The sequence below is a fragment of the Hypoxylon fragiforme genome, assembly GCF_022984875.1.
Source record: "Hypoxylon fragiforme strain CBS 206.31 chromosome Unknown GGS25scaffold_1, whole genome shotgun sequence".
Lineage (NCBI taxonomy): Eukaryota > Fungi > Ascomycota > Sordariomycetes > Xylariales > Hypoxylaceae > Hypoxylon > Hypoxylon fragiforme.
In genome coordinates, this window is record NW_026054756.1 from 4,452,108 (window position 1) to 4,473,518 (window position 21,411).

The 21,411-nt window shown below is 50.6% G+C and overlaps 5 protein-coding genes across 5 annotated transcripts; 3 read left to right on the forward strand and 2 right to left on the reverse strand.

The window, feature by feature from the left end:
• The first annotated feature begins 562 nt into the window (after nucleotides 1–562).
• On the forward strand, nucleotides 563–2,057 carry GGS25DRAFT_64829 (carbohydrate esterase family 1 protein). The gene is made up of 2 exons (XM_049265930.1): nucleotides 563–1,203; nucleotides 1,296–2,057. Exons 1-2 carry the CDS (start codon nucleotides 838–840, stop codon nucleotides 1,953–1,955), a joined length of 1,026 nt encoding a protein of 341 aa, XP_049122092.1. The 5' UTR covers nucleotides 563–837; the 3' UTR covers nucleotides 1,956–2,057.
• Nucleotides 2,058–3,249: 1,192 nt separating this feature from the next.
• Nucleotides 3,250–7,601, forward strand: GGS25DRAFT_473011 (armadillo-type protein). The gene is made up of 3 exons (XM_049259504.1): nucleotides 3,250–3,946; nucleotides 4,227–7,183; nucleotides 7,256–7,601. Exons 1-3 carry the CDS (start codon nucleotides 3,789–3,791, stop codon nucleotides 7,309–7,311), a joined length of 3,171 nt encoding a protein of 1,056 aa, XP_049122093.1. The 5' UTR covers nucleotides 3,250–3,788; the 3' UTR covers nucleotides 7,312–7,601.
• Nucleotides 7,602–7,997: 396 nt separating this feature from the next.
• On the forward strand, nucleotides 7,998–12,760 carry GGS25DRAFT_527841 (uncharacterized protein; the record flags this gene model as incomplete). Its single annotated transcript, XM_049265123.1, has 4 exons — nucleotides 7,998–8,971; nucleotides 9,088–9,193; nucleotides 9,285–9,821; nucleotides 9,949–12,760. The coding sequence occupies 4 exons, from the start codon at nucleotides 7,998–8,000 to the stop codon at nucleotides 12,676–12,678; spliced, it is 4,347 nt and encodes a 1,448-aa protein (XP_049122094.1). The 3' UTR covers nucleotides 12,679–12,760.
• Nucleotides 12,761–13,190: 430 nt separating this feature from the next.
• GGS25DRAFT_512658 (DHS-like NAD/FAD-binding domain-containing protein) lies at nucleotides 13,191–19,101 on the reverse strand (the record flags this gene model as incomplete). The annotated part of the gene is made up of 4 exons (XM_049262800.1): nucleotides 13,191–16,007; nucleotides 16,079–16,205; nucleotides 17,363–17,460; nucleotides 17,497–19,101. 4 exons carry the CDS (start codon nucleotides 19,099–19,101, stop codon nucleotides 13,191–13,193), a joined length of 4,647 nt encoding a protein of 1,548 aa, XP_049122095.1.
• Nucleotides 19,102–19,304: 203 nt separating this feature from the next.
• On the reverse strand, nucleotides 19,305–21,098 carry GGS25DRAFT_64974 (retinol dehydrogenase 13). The gene is made up of 5 exons (XM_049265932.1): nucleotides 20,752–21,098; nucleotides 20,023–20,685; nucleotides 19,816–19,950; nucleotides 19,537–19,748; nucleotides 19,305–19,426 (listed from the first exon to the last, which is right to left on the reverse strand). The coding sequence occupies exons 1-4, from the start codon at nucleotides 20,834–20,836 to the stop codon at nucleotides 19,618–19,620; spliced, it is 1,014 nt and encodes a 337-aa protein (XP_049122096.1). The 5' UTR covers nucleotides 20,837–21,098; the 3' UTR covers nucleotides 19,305–19,426; nucleotides 19,537–19,617.
• Between the last annotated feature and the right edge of the window lie 313 nt (nucleotides 21,099–21,411).

Genomic DNA, 21,411 nt, shown 5'->3' on the forward strand with positions numbered 1-21,411 from the left:
TAGTTGCAACGAATAAAATAAAAGAATGAATCCCTTTTTGATTGGATTTAACTAAGCCTTGACTTTTTTTTTTTGCTGATGATCGTGCAGGGGGTTGATGTGTGTATGTATGTATATTTGGGATTCTCAGGAACATCTGGTTAGTTATGAACTGTTGTTTAATGTTTCCTACATGCAGGGCGCGGTGGAAAGAAAGCCTGGAAAGGGGTGTTTGGCGAAGGGCGTTGTCGAGCATGGGTGATTGATGGCAATTCAGTTCATCTTCTACTTGCTAAAGCTGGAAGGCTGATATTCGGTCCCTGTTAAATATTGGGTAATAAGACAGCAGTAGTTACTACCTATGACCAATGTGACGAGAATCTTACAGACTTGTACAGTATGTAGGTACCTACCTAACCTAGTTATGTATCATAGGCTAATAGTAACAGGGCTGACAGGTTCAGATTGTGTATCGATCAGCGTAATCCAGGTACAAAAATAGAATTGCTAACCCTTAGTTCTTAGTTTTTCTTTGGGGATACCATCCACTATTGCTTACATATTACCGTGCCGCTGTACCGGGCAATTGGCTTACATTTATAACCGGGGTTTAGCAAGCAACGCCGCTCTCCATTATTCATGTTGTAGGTAATGTAGGAAAGGAAAGAGGGAGGGGGCGTGGATGACATGCTAGCTTCGCCACGAGAAGTAGGTGCCTAGGAGGCAGGCGCCTCGGTGTGGGTGTATATATATTTATATATAATCTGCAGCGCATCTGTTCTGGTCTACATTTCTTTCTTTCTTTCTGTCTCACTCCCTGGACCAATAAAAGCCTTTGTCACCAAACATTCCACCACCATGATTCGCCCCTCACTCACCTCCCTCTCCGTCGCGCTCACCTTCGCCAGCTCGCTGGTGCCGGTGACCGCAGGAGCAAACCTCGCGCGATGCCAAACGACAGGCCCGAATCGACGGTGCCGGGATACCACTGGGTGCGGGCAGACGCCGTCCGTGAAGGCTGGCGAGTTTAAGGATTACACCACCCCGGAAGGGCGCGAGTATAGGGTGTGGCTGCCGGCGAGCTACGATGCGAAGAAGTCGACGCCGCTGATCCTGAGTTATCATGGCGCGGGTGGGACGAAGGAGAGGCAGATGGAGTTGGATGAGTTGACGACGCCGCTGTTTAATACGGATCATATTATGGTGTATTTGCAGGGGACTGCGGTAAGTTTCTTTTTCTTTTTCTTTCTTCGCTACCTATTTATGATACGAGCAACCAAAAAAAAAAATAAGGGGGAATACTCACAATTTTGCAGGACGACCCAGACGACCCGACCCACACCACATGGGAAGGCGCCCCAGGCAGTGAGTCCAACGACATCAGCTTCACGCACGACGTCCTCGACCTCGTCTCCACCGATCTCTGCGTCGACCCCAAACGCATCTACGCCACGGGCAAGTCTCAGGGTGGCGGCTTTGTCGGGCGCCTCGCCTGCGACAGCGGCCTCTCGACCCGCATCGCGGCCTTCGCCCCCGTCTCCGGCGCGTACTACATCAAGGAGATCAACAAGGAGGAGGACTGCCACCCAGAAACCGTCGTGGTGCCCTGCAAGCCCGGGCGGAAAGATATACCGATCAAGGCGTTCCACGGCGGCGCCGACAAGACTATCAAGTACCTCGGTGACTTCCGCTCCGGCGCGTGCCTACCGGCCGTCAGCAACTGGGCGAAGCAGTGGGCGGCGCGCGACGGGCTGAGCGAGACGCCGGTGAACAGCACGATTGCGGATTCGGATAATGGAGTCACGATGAGCTATGGCGGAGAGAATGGATTGGTCACGCTGGTGTACGATGGCGATGACATCGGACATGTGTGGCCGTCCAAAGCGGAGAATCTCGATAATAAGGGGGTGAATCTGGCGGCGTTTAATGCTAGTCGGGTTATTATGGATTTTTTTAAGGGGCATAAGTTGCCTTAGGGCTTCAGTTAGCTTATACGCACTCCATTTCGATTCGATTCGGAAGACTCGGCCTGTTCAGTCGTTGCCCCTCTGGATACCCGTCAAGCTTCTGGCTTGCTAGGAGACGGCGGCTGCATAATAGATGTTTCTTGTCTACCTAGGTATAATCATTATTTTTTAATAAGAAAAAGTACAAGAGAAAAGGACTCTAGACCTAGGAAATGCCGAGTAAGCATATCAATCCCTTAATCGAAGGAATAGCTACTGTGGGCGGTGTCGATGATCTGAGGAGAGTGTACATCGATGACGCAAACAGTGTATATTCCCTTTGCCGTCCCTCAGCGCTGCCTATTTCAACCCCAGACGATCGTAAGGGAACTCTGAGGTGTGCACCTACATTGATTCTAGGAACTGCTTTTGCAAATGCCCAGTGCTAGCCCTGACTACCCGAGTACGATATTATTTGGAGTCCCTTTCAATAGATAGGGGTTGCCTAGTACTTACTGCATATGCATATCCATCTGTGTTGAACAGCATACAAGGTTACATCTTCGTCCAATTCGGGGACGTACAGGAACTAAAAATAAAAACCCCCTTCTTTTCCCCCTTAGATTCAGACGAATCTTCGTGGGGGATTTATGCATACACGGCTGTGGAAGGATATCGTTGGGATGGGGTAGCATTTGTAGTTGAAACTGTAGTTACCTATGTAGTTACCTATTTAACTGTCTGCAGCCATGATGATTATGGTGCTTGTATGGCATATCGAGAGGGTGAAATATATGAATATCGATGACAATTGATCATAATCGCCGTTTGATCAAGTATAGCACTACTGTGTACTATGCAGTATCATTGATGTAAGTATAACTTTGGGTATCAGAATTTGGTGGGGAAAAGCATTCATACTTCTTCACCGCTTTCTTGCCCCTCGTTTTAATCCAAATTCTAGTTAGTTAACTACTTGGTACTGTATCTTTAATGCCTGATAGGGCTTAGTCTACTGTACGCTCTTAACGCTCTTAAAAGAGATAGAGATAAACCCTGAATCATGCTGACCCCGGGCTGCCCGGGGTTGCCTAGTTACCAATAAAAATTGAAGAAATGACCTTCCCATTGTTCGATAGAGCTACTGATAAGACCAGACAGTGACCAGGCAGACTGAGGCAGTGGCGTTTGAAAATTGATTAAACCATATTTTGGTGACCAGCCCCACCCTAATCGATTGCACCTGAAAATCTTATCCGGTACCCCCGCCAATCAGTGTTACCCCTCGCGGGCAGAATGGGAAAAAAAGAAAAAGAAAAAAATTTAAAATTTTTGAAAGCGAACAATTTTTTTTCCTGTTAGGACAACACATAAAATCTCGACAGGCTACCCTCCCCACTACTTAACTTACTTCCTTTTCCAACTTCTTCTTTTCATTACACCTTTCCCTTCCTTTTTTAAAACCTCTCTTTTCTTGAAGAGTGATCATCTGAGACTCTCCAGCTCAGTTTTCTCTCCTCTTGCGCCGAAGGAGATATTTAGTTTTTGCCAAAGTTTCTGGCTTAGACTTTGTTTTTACTAGACAGGCGAGCCACGATAGAGTAGATTTCTGATCTCTTCTGTCAGCCCTGTCAGAAGCAAAAAGTCTACACAGGTTTTAGGCGATAAAAGAAGGTCTACTAGATTTACTTGTCTTTAGACATCTTCCTACTTCTCTCCACTCTCACCCATTCCGATTCTCGCGACCGAAAAAAAGGATAGGCGAGATAATCCGACACTTACGAGTTGGAATATTACCCCTCCACCGACTCAGTATTCTTTGATCATCGAATACTTAATAATCCACAAATAAAAGCAATCACCATGTCGACTGCTCAAGAGAATGCGCAATCCATCAAGGTCTTAGATGACCTGATGCAGAAGCTCAACCTATCTAAGGATGCTGCAGCCTCGAAAGATGCTGCGCATTCCCTTGCATCTTTCATCAACGGTCGCATCGAGGACCAGGAAGCCCCCACCAGGTAAGAGAGGCTCTATTTTGTTTTTTCACCATTCACTTTTACCAACGTTTGCCTTTGAAATCCTACCCCCCTTCCCCCCCAAAAAGCCACCACCACCATCACATTCACCAGTCCAAGCCCCTGTATATTACATCAATATTTTGAACTTTCTCATTGGTTCATATTCATTGCCACCAAATCCCGCCTTTATCCAACCAAAAATCAGAAGCAATCATTCAGCCCAAATCCACCTAAATATCTTAAAAAAATGGAATGTTCACTAATATAATCAATTACTTAGAACCGTTGAGGCCCTGAAGAAACAGATCACCAACAAGAAGGATGCGAATGCTCGTGAAAAGGCGGCCAATGCTATTCAAGCCATTGCCCAACATTCGGAGATCGCCCCCAATGTCGAACCCTACTTCATCCTTTTACTGCCTTTGACCTTGGCCGCCATTGGTGACAAGATCACTGGTGTAAAGAATGCTGCTATTGCGGCTTCCACTGCCATCGTTGAGGCCGTCAACCCCAATGCTGCCAAGGCTATCCTCCCCGTCATCATCAACTCCATATTGACGGCCCAGAAATGGCCCGAGAAGATCACCGCTCTCGAATGTATCGACATTCTTGTCCGAACTGCCCCTGCGCAGTTGGCTTTCCGTGTCCCCGAGCTGATTCCTGTTGTCTCGGAGTCTATGTGGGATACCAAGAAGGAAGTCAAGGAGCGTGCCTACAAGACCATGGAGAAGCTTTGCGAGTTGATTGTCAACAGGGATATCGAGCGTTTCATTCCCGAGCTCATCAAATGTATTGCCAAGCCTGAGAATGTTCCTGAGACTGTCCACTTGTTGGGTGCCACCACCTTCGTTACCGAGGTTCAGGAGCCTACCCTTGCTTTGATGGTTCCTCTGCTAGATCGTGGTCTTGCTGAGCGAGACACTGCCATCAAGCGTAAGACAGCCGTCATTGTCGACAACATGTGCAAGCTCGTCGACGACCCCAACATCGTCGCTCCTTTCTTGCCCAAGATGATGCCAGGTCTCCAGAAGAACTTCGACAACTTGGCCGATCCCGAAGCGCGTGAGAAGACCAAGCAGGCTCTCGACACCCTCGTCCGCGTGGGTGACGTCAAAGATGGAAAGATCCCCGAGGCTCGTCACGATGGTGACATGTCAACCGTTCTTAGCCACTTGACGGCTGCCATCCCCAGCAAGCACGCCAAGACCGCTGAAAAGCTCACTCCAGTTATGCAGTACATCGCTGCCATTGGTGGCCAACTCGTTGACGAGAAGGAGACCGAACCGTCCACATGGGCAATTGCTATTAAGCCCTTTGTCACTGTCATCGTTGGTGACGTTGACGCTGAGAAGGTTGTCGAGACCCTGCGAAAGCGCGCTTCTTCTGGCAGTGAAGACGAAGCAGCAGAGGAGGCCGAAGACGACGATGGCGAAGACCTTTGCAACTGCACATTCTCCCTTGCATACGGTGCCAAGATTCTACTTAACCAGACCCATCTCCGTCTGAAGCGTGGTCGTCGCTACGGTCTTTGCGGTCCCAACGGATCCGGTAAATCAACCCTCATGCGAGCAATCAATAACGAGCAAGTCGAGGGTTTCCCTAAACAGAGCGAAGTCAAGACGGTGTTTGTTGAGCACGATCTCGACTCTGCTGATACGGAGATGACAACGATTGACTGGACAATGAAGAAGCTTGCTGAAGCTGGCGTAACTACCTCGCAAGCTGATGTCGAAAAGCGTCTTGAAGAGTTCGGATTCAATTCCGCCATGACCAAGGGTGAAATTACTGCGCTATCTGGTGGTTGGAAGATGAAGCTGGCTTTGTGCCGTGCTGTCTTTGAAGCCCCTGATATTTTGCTTCTTGACGAGCCCACCAATCATTTGGACGTGAAGAACGTCAAGTGGCTCGAAGACTATCTGATGAACTCCCCTTGCACTTCTATCATTGTTTCTCACGACAGTGGATTCCTCGACAACGTCACACAGTACATTATTCACTACGAGCGATTTAAGCTCAAGAAGTACAAGGGTAACTTGAAGGAATTTGTTCGCAAGAACCCGAGTGCCAAGTCATACTATGAACTGGGAGAATCCGAGATGGAATTCAGCTTCCCGGAGCCCGGTTTCCTTGAGGGTGTCAAGACTAAGGCCAAGGCTATCCTGCGTGCTACCAGAATGAGCTTCCAATACCAGGGAACCCCAGCTCCTCAGCTCACCGATATTTCCTTCCAGTGCTCTCTTGGTTCTCGTATTGCCGTCATCGGTCCCAACGGTGCTGGCAAGTCTACTCTCATCAACGTGCTCACTGGTGAGCTCATCCCCACTGGTGGTGAAATTTACCAGCACGAGAACATTCGTATCGCCTACATCAAGCAACATGCTTTCGCGCATATCGATAACCATCTCGACAAGACGCCTTCCGAATACATCCAATGGCGTTTCCAGACTGGTGAGGATCGTGAGACGATGGACCGTGCCAACAAAATCATCACCGAGGATGATGAGAAGGCCATGGACAAGATCTTCAAGGTCGAAGGTTCTCAACGACGAATCATTGGCATCCACAGCCGTAGAAAGTTCAAGAACAGTTACGAGTACGAGTGCTCATACGCACTTGGTGAGAACATTGGCATGAAGAACGAGCGCTGGGTCCCCATGATGACTGCTGACAACACTTGGCTTCCACGAACCGAACTTCTCGGATCGCATCAAAAGATGGTTGCCGAGGTTGATATGAGGGAAGCGCTTGCTTCTGGTCAGTTCCGTCCTTTGGTTCGAAAGGAGATCGAAGTGCACTGCGCCAACTTTGGCCTTGATGCTGAACTTGTCTCCCATTCGCGTATGCGTGGTCTCTCAGGTGGTCAGCGTGTCAAGGTTGTCCTTGCCGCTTGCTCGTGGCAGCGACCTCACTTGATCGTCTTGGACGAGCCTACCAACTATCTCGATCGTGACTCTCTCGGAGCTTTGTCCAAGGCTCTCAAGAAGTTCGAGGGTGGTGTCATCATCATCACGCACAGTGCCGAGTTCACCAAGGATTTGACGGAAGAAGTTTGGGCTGTCATGGATGGCAAGATGACGCCTTCAGGCCACAACTGGGTCCAAGGACAAGGTGCCGGCCCCAGACTGAAGGGTGATGGTGACGATGAGGAAGAGAAGTTCGACGCCATGGGCAATAAGATAGTATCCACGAAGAAGAAGGCTAAGTTGACGAGCTCTGAGGCCAGGAAGAAGAAGAAGGGTAAGTTTTTTTATTTTTCCCCTTTTTTCTCTATTGAAATAAATCGAGTTCAACCCACTAACATGAATGTAGAACGTATGGCCCGCCGAAAGCGTGGAGAGGAGGTCTTCTCCGACGAGGATGACTGATCGACTCGCCTATGGGTTACCGTTATGAACAATATGGATTCATGAAAAACGAACAAATTATTCCCTTTTGTCTGGTGTGGACAGAAAAGTTGGGAGTCGCATGGTTAGGCATCATTTCTTAGTTTCTCGAGCACTATGTTTCATCGTCATGGTCGATTAGACTAGGAAAAGAACGATACTCTCTGGATTGGAGACCCAGGGGTTGCTTTTCGGCATATTGTCGACTACCTATGAGGATACCATAGATAGACCCAGCAGGTCACCGAATAGACTATTGCCTTTTTTTTTTTCTCACTTGTTCAATCATATGCTACAAGAGACATTTCGTATAAGTTGTCATAATATAAAGGTAGAGTACACCTAGTTGCTATGATGGTAAGCTTTGTGTGTAAATTTGGACATGTGTGATATAAGAAGTAGTTCTTGTTGCTCGAAATCTGGGACACAACATTGTCAATCAGCTTCTTTGTGGTAACAAGAACATTGTTCGTGATTGGCCATAGCCAAGTATAACTTGGGACAAAGGCCTTTTAAGCGTCTACAATTACATTGAGGAGGCCGTGATGTTATGATATGTGTTTTGGTGGTGTAGCTTAAAAAAAAGATGACCATTGCGAAATAGATCACAAAACCATATAACAAATTTAATAACAATTTCAAAAGTGACGAAGATAAGTGACGCGAAGATGAGTGCTCCGGTACCTGGCCACATGAACACCATGAAGGAAGCCGTCGGGGCGGCGGAGAAGCGGGCGCGGGATGCGCTGCGTGCGATGAGGCCCGCGGCCCCGAGCGGCACCAACTGGATGCCGCTGTTCCGGGCGCTGGCCTCGGCGAGCACGCGGTTCGAGGACATCAACACGTCTGGGGCGCTGCGGCGGTGGCAGAACCAGGAGAAGTACGGGCACAACCTGCCGGGCCACATCATCCGCGAGAGGGACGGGAGGCGCAAAACGGTGCAGCCGCCGCCGGGGAGCGGGTCGTGGCAACACGTGTGGTACGTGCCGGAGTGGACGCACCCGAACTACGACCCGGCGTACACGGTGTCGTACTCGAAGGGGGGCACGCACATCAACTCGCACGACCCGATCGCGAGATTGCGGCCGGCGTTGCGCCCCGAGGACGCGGTGAGGAACCCGACGGAGTGGGCCAAGAGGTTCGGCATCCACCCGGACGAGACGGGCGGCCGAAGCCGGCTCAGCCCTACGTTCTCTGATACGCGTGACCCCTTTGTTGACTATGCGAACCAGATCAACAACCTGACGCCCGAGCAAAGAGCGCGCGCCATCGAGGAGACGCGCGAGGCGGCACGGCAGGCGGGCGCGCTGGTGCCGTCGGCGGACTACATCGACGTGCAGATATTAGAAAACCTACTAGCGCAGGAGGGGTACTTGTCCGGCGCGCAGCTGCGGGAGACGCTGCAGGGGTACCTGGGCCCCGGCCCGGCCCCGATGAGCCTCGACCGGCTGGTGGAGCTGCTCAACGGCCAGGACAAGAACATCGTGGCGTCGCACGCTAGTTTCATTAGGAACGCGCAGGCCGACCAGGACTACCAGTCCCTGATTTTCCACGACCTGACGAGCGACGAGCTGGTGACGGAGGGGATATTCACCATGACGAATGATATTGGGTTTGGGGATTTGGACGAGGAGATTCATGGGTGAGTTTTCCTTTCTTTTTTCGTTTTCGTTTCTAAAGAAAAAAGAAGAAAAAAAGAAGAAAAAAAGAAAAGTGAAGTTAGCTAACTTGATGGATGTTTACTGACCTCTTTCCCAGCCTCTTTGCAAGATCGAGATGGGAAAACACTTCTTGGAAAGGAGCGATGAAATTCTTCCCACGTTATTTGTATAGTCTCGACGGCAAGAGGGAAGAGTGGGATGTTGTGAGTTTTATTTCTTTTCTCCTTTCCTTTCCCCTTCCCCATTCAAGTGAAGAAGTGACTGACTTTCGCCCCCCCCCCCCTATTTTTGCAGAGCACCAACGATACTCTATGGGAAGCCCTGCAACCCGCATTACGGCTCGCCTCGAAAATAATACGGACCCAACCTCCCCTTCTGCTTGGCCTCATGGACATGAGAACGCGACAGCCGCTGCCACGGGAGCTAGATGCTCGAAAGAAGCTCAACACCAGACCGAGCATGCCGACGTACCGCCTGCAGAAGCATATAGACATGGCCCTGACGTATCCCGAAATACGGCAGCTGGAAGCGTTAGGATTCGATTGGGTGCACGAGACGATGCAGGTCCTGCTGGAGAAATTGACACTGGATATCGGAAGTGCTTGGATTCTGCAAGGCGAAAGCGACGCTGCTGATGCGGTAGATGGGGTGCACGAGGTGGATTATATGACGTATGGCAACACCCAATGCTTTGACAACGGCCCGGATACGAAGATATCCATGGTCATAGCCGGCGATATCATCTGGCCGTTGCTCTCGCCCCATTTCAGCGCAAGCGAGAAGATGACGTGCTCCTTTTCGATTGCCTCGACCTTGATACACGAACTTGCTGTAAGTCATCCCCCCTTTTTTTTCTCGTTTCTTTATTTCTCCCCCCCCCCTTTTTTTTTTAAGAACCCCTCCCCCCCTCAAAGAACAATAGACTAACAAAGACGCCTTTCTCTTGCATGATCTCCAGCACGCTGTTGTTTTCGCCCAAAGCGTACTCACGGATGTCACACATGTCCGCGAGAAATTCCACCCGGACGCCCAGGCTCTCCTTTCGGCTTTCTCGAAAAACTTATGGGACCAAGACGAAACCAACGAGCCGCACTGGGAGACTAGAGGATGCGCGGAGGTGGGGTTCGACATCGAGATGTCGATGTGGGGGGCGGTGCCGCTGAACCTGCTGGGCCTCGAGAACCACCTGCAGAACTGCCGGATGCTGATGGCCAATCCGCTGATACTCGTGGGCACGCCCTGGCCTTTCCAAGCCAACATCCAGGGCAAGCGCGTCGTCTCCCCTATCCGCGGCGCCCCGTATCCCTTGGAGGGGTACTGCACCCCGATCCCCCTCGACTGGATAGCCAAGTTCTTCACCAAGAAATTCTGGCAAACGGAGTTTCTGGTAATGGGACACGAGGCGCTCAAGCTGAACGCCAACAACTTTCGCAAGACGGTCATGAACCCGATGCAAATAAGCTTTGACGAAATCAAGAAAATCGTCGGCAATAGAGACTACAACTACGTAAAATTCACCCTCGACGTCCTCCACGACAATGGCCACATCATACTTTCCGAGTATCTGCGCTGCAAGCTGGCCCAGCTAGCCATCCCCCACTCGTACCTCTTCCGTTGGAGCTGGGAGATTCGCAACTGGAGAGAGCCCTTGATATCGCAACTGGAGCCCAGCGTGGTAAAGTTGAACAAGACCATCACGGCGGGTGCCGCCATCGGCCATGTCAGGTGGGGAAACCATCAGCTACAGGTGGCCGAGTACAACAAATACGTGCAGAGACAACAGGCAAGAGCCGCGCAGGGAACCGCAAGGTTTCAGACGGTAAACTTCCAGGGGTGGTACCGCCACGCGGGCAACGAGTGGAACGGGTTTTGGCGGGACGGGGGCCACGTCATGAGAGACATGATGCCGGTATGGAGGCTTATGTTGCAGGATATCGCGCAGATGCAGCGCATGATCGTCGATTTCTACAGCATGGTTCCCGATGCCCGGGCCCGAATCTACACGGGGATGGGCGAGGCTGATCAAGGTCCCATGGGGGCCATATACTTGCGCATGGGGTATTTTCGCAAAGTCGCCAGTGACTATCTGAGATTGGGCGATTACATGTCTCATTCAACCTCGTATGGCATACCCCAAGACAAGTGGGCGGAGTGGGGTGCTCGCTTCCGCGCCTGTTATCAGGGCTACTCGGAATTGCTCGGCACCCTGGGGGAGGACCCAACGTTCAACCCGGAGGACCCCAGCTGGAAAGCGCGGTTCTCCGGCGTGCCGTCGTCGTACTGGAAGAATCGCTGCGACAGGCTCGCCGTCCTGGCCAACAAAGAGTACGCCCGGCTCGACTCCAGAATACGCCCTTACATCGACAGATGCGAAGAGATCCTCCGGAACAAAGACCTGCATTTTGTAGACTCTAGCGCGGCCCTCGTGCCACAGGCGGACGTAGACTGGATCCTCTCCGTCGTCCGAGACTCGAGGGCCCTCGGCAACCAACCACCCCAAGACACCACCGGCCTCGGGATCTTCCACTGGGAAGTCCCAGAGACTGCTACTGACCCAACGAACCCACCGCCCCCACCGCTCCCAGCGGATATATCGAATCCTCCAGACATCGGGGACCCAATGAACCCAGCCCTTCCCCCTCCCAACACGCCGTTCGGCATCGTCTTCGGCGAGTCGAGCTTCAACTTCCAACTAAGCGCCGCCCCCCCGATCCGTCAAGAACCGAAACGGCGCACGCCTCTCCCGGGACCACCATCGGAAAGGGGGTTAGGGAGAGGGAAAGGAGTATCGGGAAGCGGGATGGGAAGCGGGGTGGGTAGAGGGCGAGAGCGAGGGCGAGGGCGAGGGCGAGGTGGAGGAGTATCCCGCAACACGCCCCAGTCCTCGCGCGTACTGCGAAGTCATAAAAGGGCGGGTGTGCAGCATCCGCAGACGATACGGACGGAGAGTCAGGCGCCGGCGGCGACGCTGGCAGGGCCGGAGGCACATGCACAGGCGCAAGCACAGGAACAGCAGCGACCGCGGCCGCAGCAGCCACCGGCGCCGACGCGGCAGGCACAGGAACATCAGGCACGGCAAAGCTGGTGGCGGCAGGGACACCTGCGGCAGCAGGGACGACGCCCGGCCGCGGGAGGATTCTCACGTTACGCCAACAACGCCGACGTAGGCTCCGCCTTCATCCAAACGGTGGACCGATCCGGGGCGCTGGGCGAGCTGCTGAACATCGGGATCCCGTCGACGACGATCCAGTCGGCGATGGATGAGCAGCAGAGACGGCAGGCGGAGGCTGAGGGGTCTATTGCCCCTGCCGCGTCTGGGGACCCAGGGGTAGGAGCAGCAGGAGCAGCAGCAGCGGCAGCAGGGGCGGCAGCCGCAGACATAAACACGGTCCCCTCCATATTCCGCCCCCAGGAACCGGGCGAACTGCGTCTCCCCACAATGTACCCGCACGCCTTCGCGGACCCAACAACCACGGACCAAAGCCTCGAGTACGAAGCGCAGATGAATGCGGAGGCAGCCCAGCACGCAGCGAACGGAGCGCTGATGTATATGGGGGGGGTCTACAACCCCCAGCCGGACCCGTACAGGGCTCCAGGGACGTATCGGGAGGCGAGCGTGAGTTCGGATGAGGATGTGAATGTGAATGTGAATGTGAATGTGGCGGGTTTTGGCAGGGGTATTAGGTAGGCCACCTAGCTATTGATGATGAAGGGGGGGGGTTGGGGTTGAAAAGATGAATTATGACGAACAATGAAATAGAGAAGCCTGCTGGCACGGCTTTGTTATTATACCCATGAGAGCCACTGAGGGGGGAAAGGAGAGATAAAGAGAAACAAAGAAAAGGGGGAAGGGAAAAGATGATTAAGTGTATTTTTACTTACCTTCATTTTCCCCTGTTCCATATTTCGCTACCTATGTAGTATAACTTGTTTACAACTGTAGTTACAATCTGCCAGAAGAAATACATATATCTACTGTCAAGCACATGCATCCTGTAGAAATCTAGGCTATTCAACTCCGAATAGGGGCACTTACGCGCAAATAAGCAATGGTATTGTTACGCTCAGAATTATATACATATATGATATGCATAACCTTAGCATTTAGCAGACGGTAAAACCTAACTACGTATAAAACACTGAAACGGGTATATTCTAATGCTGACACAATTCCTTTTAAACCAAAACCAGAGATAATATTCATCTCGAGCGCCTCACCTCCTCAGGCGCTTCTGTCCCATCGAGTGCCTCCTGTCGAGCCAGCTCCCACCGAAGTTGGTCCGATGGACTCGGTGTTGTATCATACGTAGCTATACCGGTTTCTTCAACCGGCCTTTTATAATTTGTAGTGTCATACCGTAGTTTGACAAGTGGATCGCAAAAGCTCATCGGATGGACGACCTGACGCATGGCAAAGATCTCTGGTCGCACTATTGGAGGCAGATCCGCTAAAGGGCTGGGTGGTGATACATTCAAACTTGGTTCCAGAGGCTTTATCTTTGCCGCAGGCGAACTTTCCCATCCAGGATGAAATGGGGGTAAAATGGGACCTTTCGAGGAAAGCGTATGACAAGCTGTAGAAGTGCTCGGCCGATTTGGAGGTACATTATCCCTACCACTGCCACGTCGTGGCGTTGGCAACGGCAAGGAAGGCTTCTTCAGTAGACCTGGGCCCCCAACCGGAACACCATCAATCATTTTCCGCTTTCGTTGGCGAGGATTCACCTTAACCGCTGCAGTGATGGAACTAGGCGGAGCATACGGAGAGGGTGTGCTCGCCTCTTGTGGTGTCGGGACTCGATTTAGTTCAGCTAATCTGACCGGCGTTGGGGATTTGCCAGTACGTGCCAGTTTCTGTGCAGCTTTTGCATATTTATTCCGACTGCTCCAGTTTACGTCTGGGAACTTGGCCTTGACAACGGGCGTAGACTTTGGCGTAGAATCTGTGGTGCTATTCGTTTTCGGAGTGTTATTCGTCTTCGGGGTATTGTTCGCCTTCGGGGTACTGTTCGTCTTTGCAGAGCTATCCGTTAGAGGAACAAGGGCTGCTGGGGCAGATTTCCTCGGCCTTGGCTTCTTTGCACCCACGCCTGGACGGGACTGGGACATCGGGGCTGGCGCTGGCTCGGTGGGTGGTAAGCGAGGAGGTGTATATCCAAGATTGTTAAAAGGTCGGTCGCCAATCTTAGCCAGGGCTTGAAATATTTCCCAGACTACGTAGGCACCGCATTGGTAATCATTTCGCATAGAAGAAGGATTCTTGGGTGGTGGCCGGGGTTTCTCTTCGCCAATCGTGTGCCTCCTCTTCTGCTGTAACGCTTCGCGCTTTTTATCCATGACGCTTTCCCGTTTCTTGGATATGATTTCCTTCTTCTTCTCTGCCAACGCTTCGCGTTTTTGTTTTTCAAATTCCAGGATTTCATCTGGTGACAGCCAGAGATGAGGCTTTCTATTCTTCAGATCGTCTACCCAGGCGTCGCAATCCCATGCAATCCAGTAATCTATCATGTCGCCCCAAGCACTTTCCGATGGCTTCGTTAGGTTGATGAATATGACTTTGCCCCCTTTGTTATGCACAGCTTTGGCAAATTCCTTGACCATTACTTTCAGCCCGTGTACTCTCAGGCTTGTGCCGAGTATGAGAAGAAGATCAGGGCCGGCTGAAAGGTCGTGCTGGACAATGGGGGATATTAGGTCAGACTGAGGATGCTCCTCGCCATAGAGAACAATATCGGGTCGAAGCTTGCCAATACCCAAAGCTCTCTTCCCCCTTTCCTGCCTTGCAGCAGTGGCTCCTGCGCAATGAGGACATTCTGGCTGTTCGCCTAACATGGTAGAGACTTCGCGGCCGTCTTCGTCCCAGTCACAGAGTTTTCCACATACAAAGCAACGCAGAGCATGTAGAGAGCCATGGAGGAATACGCATTCGACTCCTTTGTCTTGAGTTACAACTGATCGTGTATTACTTCGTCCAGAAGTCTCGGAGCTCTGCGAAGCCTGGCTGCTGTCCACTCCACTAAGACCATCGCATTTTGTTGGGTCCGCATTCTCTTTTGAGTCCTTCCCTTGTCCGACCAACTGTGGCCTACCGGACTTCCTTCTTCGGTTGCCTGCACCATTCTTTAGGTCGGTAGAAAGACCAATCTTCTTCTCAATTTCGTCAATGTTTTGTGTGTAAACTCTAGCAAGTTTCCCCACATCACGAAGCTGGGCAATGAATCTATGTGTTACTGTTGGCTCCACGTCCTTAACTTTTTGTCTCAAGGTGGTGGCAAAGCGGTAAAACACGGAAGTCTTCAAAGGATCAGACCATATGTTACAATCGAAGAGATCACGGCCCTTCATGTTGCGTAGGCTAGGGTTGGAAGCTTGAGAGGAGAGTAGATCGAATGAGTTCTGCGCATCTTCAGTGTCAGACGTATCAGAACATACGACACTTGGTTGTGAACTTTCATCTGTAGATGAGTGAGAGTTATCGTAAGGATCGAATAAGATAGGTGGCGGCGAGGAGAGAGGAGACGAGCTGAATGATTCGCTCAGAATCGTTTTTGGGGTGGTGGCTTTCGATTGGATAAGATGTGGACCTTTTGCTACACTGGTTGTCGATTCTTCTGTTGAGGAGGCGGTCGATAGTGGTGAAGCTGAATGTAAGGGATCTCGGGGGTTGGAAGACGGCATACGAGATTGCGATGCCTTTTTAAGTAATGGTGGACGGAGTCCCGACCGTGATCTAGTGAGTCGTTGTAGTAATGGTTCAGAAGGGGCTGTGGTGTCTTGGATATTTATGGCATTGCTGCCCACCGGCGTATCTATCTTGACAAGATTGTGATGGCCATTAGGGTCTTGCGAAACCTCAACAGGCTTTTCAGCTGCCTGGGATAGTCTCCTTCTCTTAGCCGGACGACCACTTAGAGCAAAACCAGTGGCTTGTCCCTCTTCGTCCTTACAACTGGTAGCTTCGGCTCGTTCAAATTGCGCCTGAATGAGCGAGTAAAGTCCATTTTCGGAACGGAAGTCCTATAAAATTGGTTAGAAATAGGATTTCTCGTCACGATAGAAACTCAGAACACGAAAAGGCGGAGACATACCGGAATACCAGAATTGGTGCTTATGCCAGCACCGGTGATTATGACGACTTTCCTTGCTTTCCCCAGCGAGTCGGCTACATGCTGTAGGAGTTCGGAAGACGTGGGTGTGATTTGAACTGTAGGCATGCTGTTTCAATCGAAAATAGATGGTGAATAGAGTGAAAGGTGTGTTCAGGTAGGGCCCGTAGACGTCATCGCGTCCCAGTGGCAGATATCTCGCGCGCGTAGCCAAGAGATTCAAGGCCGTGGAGCAGCAAAGACGATTTGCCAGCGACTTGTCGACTGGGCCTCCTCCTCCTCCACTGACCACTAAAAACGGCAACGTGCTTGTTACCAACTGGGCTCAATTTCCAGGTGGACGCATGAGTAGAGAGAGTGGAGGGTGGAGGTCGGAGGTCGGAGATCGGAGGTGAGATCGGAAAGGAGAACAAAGACGCGTCGATACGCGTCTAATCCTAACTCGGCGAATAATGATTCTTTTCGTTTTCAATGGTGAAGGTGTTCAACGGAGCCAATGGGACCTCGATGGTTGAATTTGAAGACGTAAGGTGGTACTTTGTATCTATGGCGAGTGGATAGTTGGGCGGGAGATAATATAGATGGTTTAATAGACGGATACACGCATGAATCCGTTAAGCAGTTCGCCTTTTCTTTTCTTCCGTATGTCGTTTTTCAATGGGTTTTCTTCTGGTTTTTGGTTGTCACGGTCAACAATGATGTTGATCGAATATGGAAGTCCCAAATTATAAAGTTGTGAAAAAAAAGTTGGGACTAAGTCGGAAGTCAGAATCATATAATATATGCAAACCTTACAAGATGATATTGGATTTAGACTTTGGTACTTACGAATACAACTAACTACAGACCTTAGGTCGGTAGTACCTATTAAGGTAGCAGGAGGGAGGAGCTAAGAACCGCGAATCAAAGCACTAGCTCGTGTGGAGTTGGTAAACACTCTAATGGAAAGCCGCTTAAAATAGGGTACTGTACCCACTTGTGTAGGTATAAAATACGTTGTATTGTACATACAGGGGTTGTGGCTAATACGTACATAAACCTACAAGCAAAGGATACCTACCTAGTAGTAGTTATAGTGCGAAACGCTACCGAGTACTGTGCCTTGCATTTCCTTTTTACATACATTTCCATATCTGCGTCACGCATCACTCTCCTTGCTTTTTGATCTTACATAAGTTATCCCACATTTTATCAAATCCAACGCCGAAATCCCAAGGACTCCCTTATCCCAATACTTCCAGCAGCTTCCCAAAGTCACCGATAGACCCAAGACCAGTCACGCAATCATATCCTTCTTTACTTTCCCACCCAGGTTCCGTATCCTCGCCAAATGCACAGCTCTGACTTATACCCGTGGTCACGTCCTGCAATGCTTCCCTCACAGGTTGCGAATACAGCACCGGGTTGAGCCATCCTGTGCTGTTCTTACCGGATTTCAACCTTGAGTCATTGATTACAGCTACCAGAGCTGCGACGACTGGTGTGCTTGCGCTGGTCCCGTAGACATCGGTTTGATAGCCTCCTACCTGGATGGCATAATTAGTACCTGTGGCGCTAATGTCCGGAAACGCGCGACCGCTCTCGTTGTACAGCCCTTTGTGCGAGTCTCCCAGTGCAGATATGTACGCGTCCACTGCATCATTCTGCCATTCCGGCCTGGCAAAGTAGTTGCTAAACCCGCCTGTACTAAATTCTGCACCTTCTACTGGTAAGGTATTCCCCGTGGCGCCCACCGCCGTGACATACGGGCAACTAGCTGGGAATGTGGGAAGGAACATCTTCCGTTGCTCGCCGTCGTTGCTGTAGCACTGATTCTGTCCAATCCCGCTAGCACCGCCGTCTCCCGACCCGGATAAGAATGTCACGCCACGAGCTGCCGCTAGAGCGAAGAGATCGCATACGCGATTCGCATAGGGAGCCGGTACGGATTGCTCGTCGTCCGCGTACGAGATACTCACAACGTGGGGTATTTCTTCGTCGCTAAGGTCAAGTAGATGCCGTAAAAACTCCAGGTATGGTTCGTTATCACTCCGATTAGTCGGCATGAGGTCGCCGTTGCGATCGACCTTCTCACCTCGACCTCCTGTTGAATAGTATATCACATTTGCCGGGTAAGCCATGGCCATGGCATACTCGACATCCAGACTAGCCTCTATTCCAGCTCTTGATCTTGGCTCATTAGGTTGGGGATTGGTGCCGTTATTCAGCATAGCAACCGAGAAGTTATACCCCAATGGCGTAAGTTCGGGAGCATACGTATCGAGGAACTTGAAAACGTCGTCGTACTTGATATACTGCTCGAGGAAGCCCGCTATCCCATATCGGGCAGGGGATTTGGTGGGCACCGAAGTATCAGCATATGTCACATTGTAGAGACTTTTGAGACAGGCGGGGGTTACACCAGCCAGACAAGGCTGATCATCCACGTTGGTAGATAATACGGATGACTTGACGGCAGGTCGGGATCTCAATTTCGAACGAGGTGGCCTCATGAAGTTCGAGAGGGGGTAGATAAACTCGATACTCCCATCAAGTCGCTGTGGAAACGAGTAGGATGGAGCGCGTAAGACCGAAGATGACCCCTGAAAAGAGTAGTAGCCAATGGATGTTTTCAGGATCTTGTTAAAGTTGGAAGCTGTAGAAGTCACCGTGATCATAGGCCCGTTCGTTACTACATCTGTAATGCCGTTAGAGCCGAGCCACGAGTAGACTTGGTCTACTGTTTCCGGATCGATTGCCTGGTATGTCTTTGCCTCCTCTCTGGTCAGATGATGTCCGTATTCAGTATCCGACGGATCGCTAATACGGCCTAGCTTGGCTTTTAGGTCATTGATTCGTGGCTGTTTGAGCGCAATCGTTAAAGTTATGAGTTCTTCTACCTTGGCCGGTTGCTCAAACTTCCATCCCGATGGTAGATTTTGGACGGTTTCGCGAACGATCAATGTCTCCGCGGCGACATAAGTGCCCCATGCCGTAAGCACAGTACCCAGAATCATCAACCTCATCTTTGACAGCAGAACCTTTTTTCAAGTATTGTCAATTTCACGAAACGGAAAGAGGCAATCGTCTATTCCGAGAATCCGAAGGCTTAGATTTATAGGTAATAAAAGTACCTAGAATGTACATTGCCATCCCCTCGACAGAAAGTCATCATATCCATTGTCAACACATGTCCGATGGGCAAAATTGGCACGATTCATCAAGGCGACCCTAGGATGTAATCCGCAACTCGCCTAAGAGCTTGCATACACCACTAATTTAGCCGGTCGAAGGTTAAAACACCGTCTCCCTCCATTCTAATAGAGAGGCCTAATCAATACTGCGTGGCATCTGGGCTTAAATTAGCAACATTGTGTGTAGGAAACGGAGCAACAAGACAGTTGTATACTTTGGGAGAGGCGGTCTATAAATACACATGACAAGGACATTGGAGCGCTTACCTATCCTACCCTACCCACAGCCTAACTAAGCCCATAGGCAAAGCACCGAAAGATAACACACCTATTTCGTAGGTATCCAATCTATTCAAGATCGAATTTATCGCCAATCAGCTCTTCGCTCAGTTGCCAGAGTCGCTTGGCTATCGTCAGGTCCTTGGCATGGTCTGCACAAGGGCAATATTGGCAGTCAGACAAGTAGAGACCATTACAAACTGCATGTGGCACGTTAACTATTAGGCAGCTACTCGATAGAGGCAGTAAAAGCGTGGGCTTGTTTACCATTCAGCGCCGGGTCTAATGCAGCCACCAGAGTCGTGGACGCTCCTTGATCGCAATTCTTCCAAAACTTGGATGATTGTGCAATGGCATCTGCCGTTTCTGGGTCATGGTCACGGCCAAGGTTGGTATTCACACCTATGCGTGTCCGACACCAAGTTAGTTCAGGACTTGCTATGAAATGCCAAGGTACTATGCCCTCTTACTCACCTCCCGGGTGCACAGCATATGCTGCAATTCCCTTTGTCTTCAACTTCTCTTGAAGATAAAGAGTGAATAGAATGTTTGCTGTCTTGCTCTGGCCATACGCAATGATAGGCATGTAGCCATCTTCCTTCACTCTGGTGAGTGCAGGTGGCAGAGGCGAGAACGGTTTTTCTTCCGGAGGTACTTCCTTATTCTCTATGTTGTAGTCGTGAAAGCGTATGGGGGATATCCGATGGCCATGGCTGGCAAGATTAACGATACGAGTTGCTCCAGCAGGGGACTGTGTAGCTGCCTTTTCTAGGAGAGGGAGCAGCAACTTTGTGAATAGGAACGGGCCAATATGATTGGCGCCAAATTGTATTTCAATTCCTTCAGCTGTCCAAGAGCGCGAGTTGAAAGTCGCCCCGGCATTGTTGATCAAGATATCCAGCTTCGAGATCAAACCGTTAACCTTCGTAGCCGCCTCGCGAATCGACGCTTGGGAGGCCAAGTCCATCGTAACCGTTTGCACATTGACATCTGGGTATGATTTGCGGATAGATGACGCTACAGCTTCAAGCCTTTCCTTCGTTCTTGATACCAAAATCAAATTCGCTGGTTTCTGGGACGCAATGGCAATGGCTGTGCCTTCGCCCACTCCCTCAGGCGAAACGCCCGTAATCAAGACTGCGCAGTCTTGTCAACATCCACCTGTGCATACGAATACGTGTAGGGGTAGAATGATCGACTCACCGTTTCTACCTTGAAGCTGCTTCGCATAAGTGTTCGCAACCTCCAAAGCGGAGGTGGTCTCCCCCCAATCTGGTTTGGAAGTCATATCAAAGCGTGCGGTTCCCGTCTAAAAATCCGAGTGGGTATGTAGAAGATAGGAGTCGGGGCTTTACTTTTGAAGAAACCTCCAGGACATTCTGTTTCGGATGGCATTTACATATCCACCTAATATATTTACTTATCACTTACTTACCCGAGCCCGAGTCCCGTCGCATTAAACTAAACACCGCATAACACCGCAGCCGGATTTTCCCAGTCAGCTGGGTCGCCGAGGATCTTCGGCATGGCCTGCTTCTCGTACGGTCGACTGTTCTGGGCCGAGGGCTAAGTACCAAATATAGGCTAAGTCTAGTATTTACCAAACATAGCAGGCCTAAGTTATGACCTAGGTAGTAGTATACATAAATCGAAGCTGCCGTGGAAGGCTAGGCAGGTAGCTTGGCCCTCCACTATTTAGACCCTCTCGGACAACTTGACGTCCCCGAAAACCCGGACAAACTATTACACGCCTCCCCTGTGGTCAATGCTATGTATGATTGTCAATCTCTGAATAAGCCAAATGCCCCCTGTCTAGGCTATGAGGACACGAAGATGTGTTTCAAGAAGAGCCGCGTCTCTGTG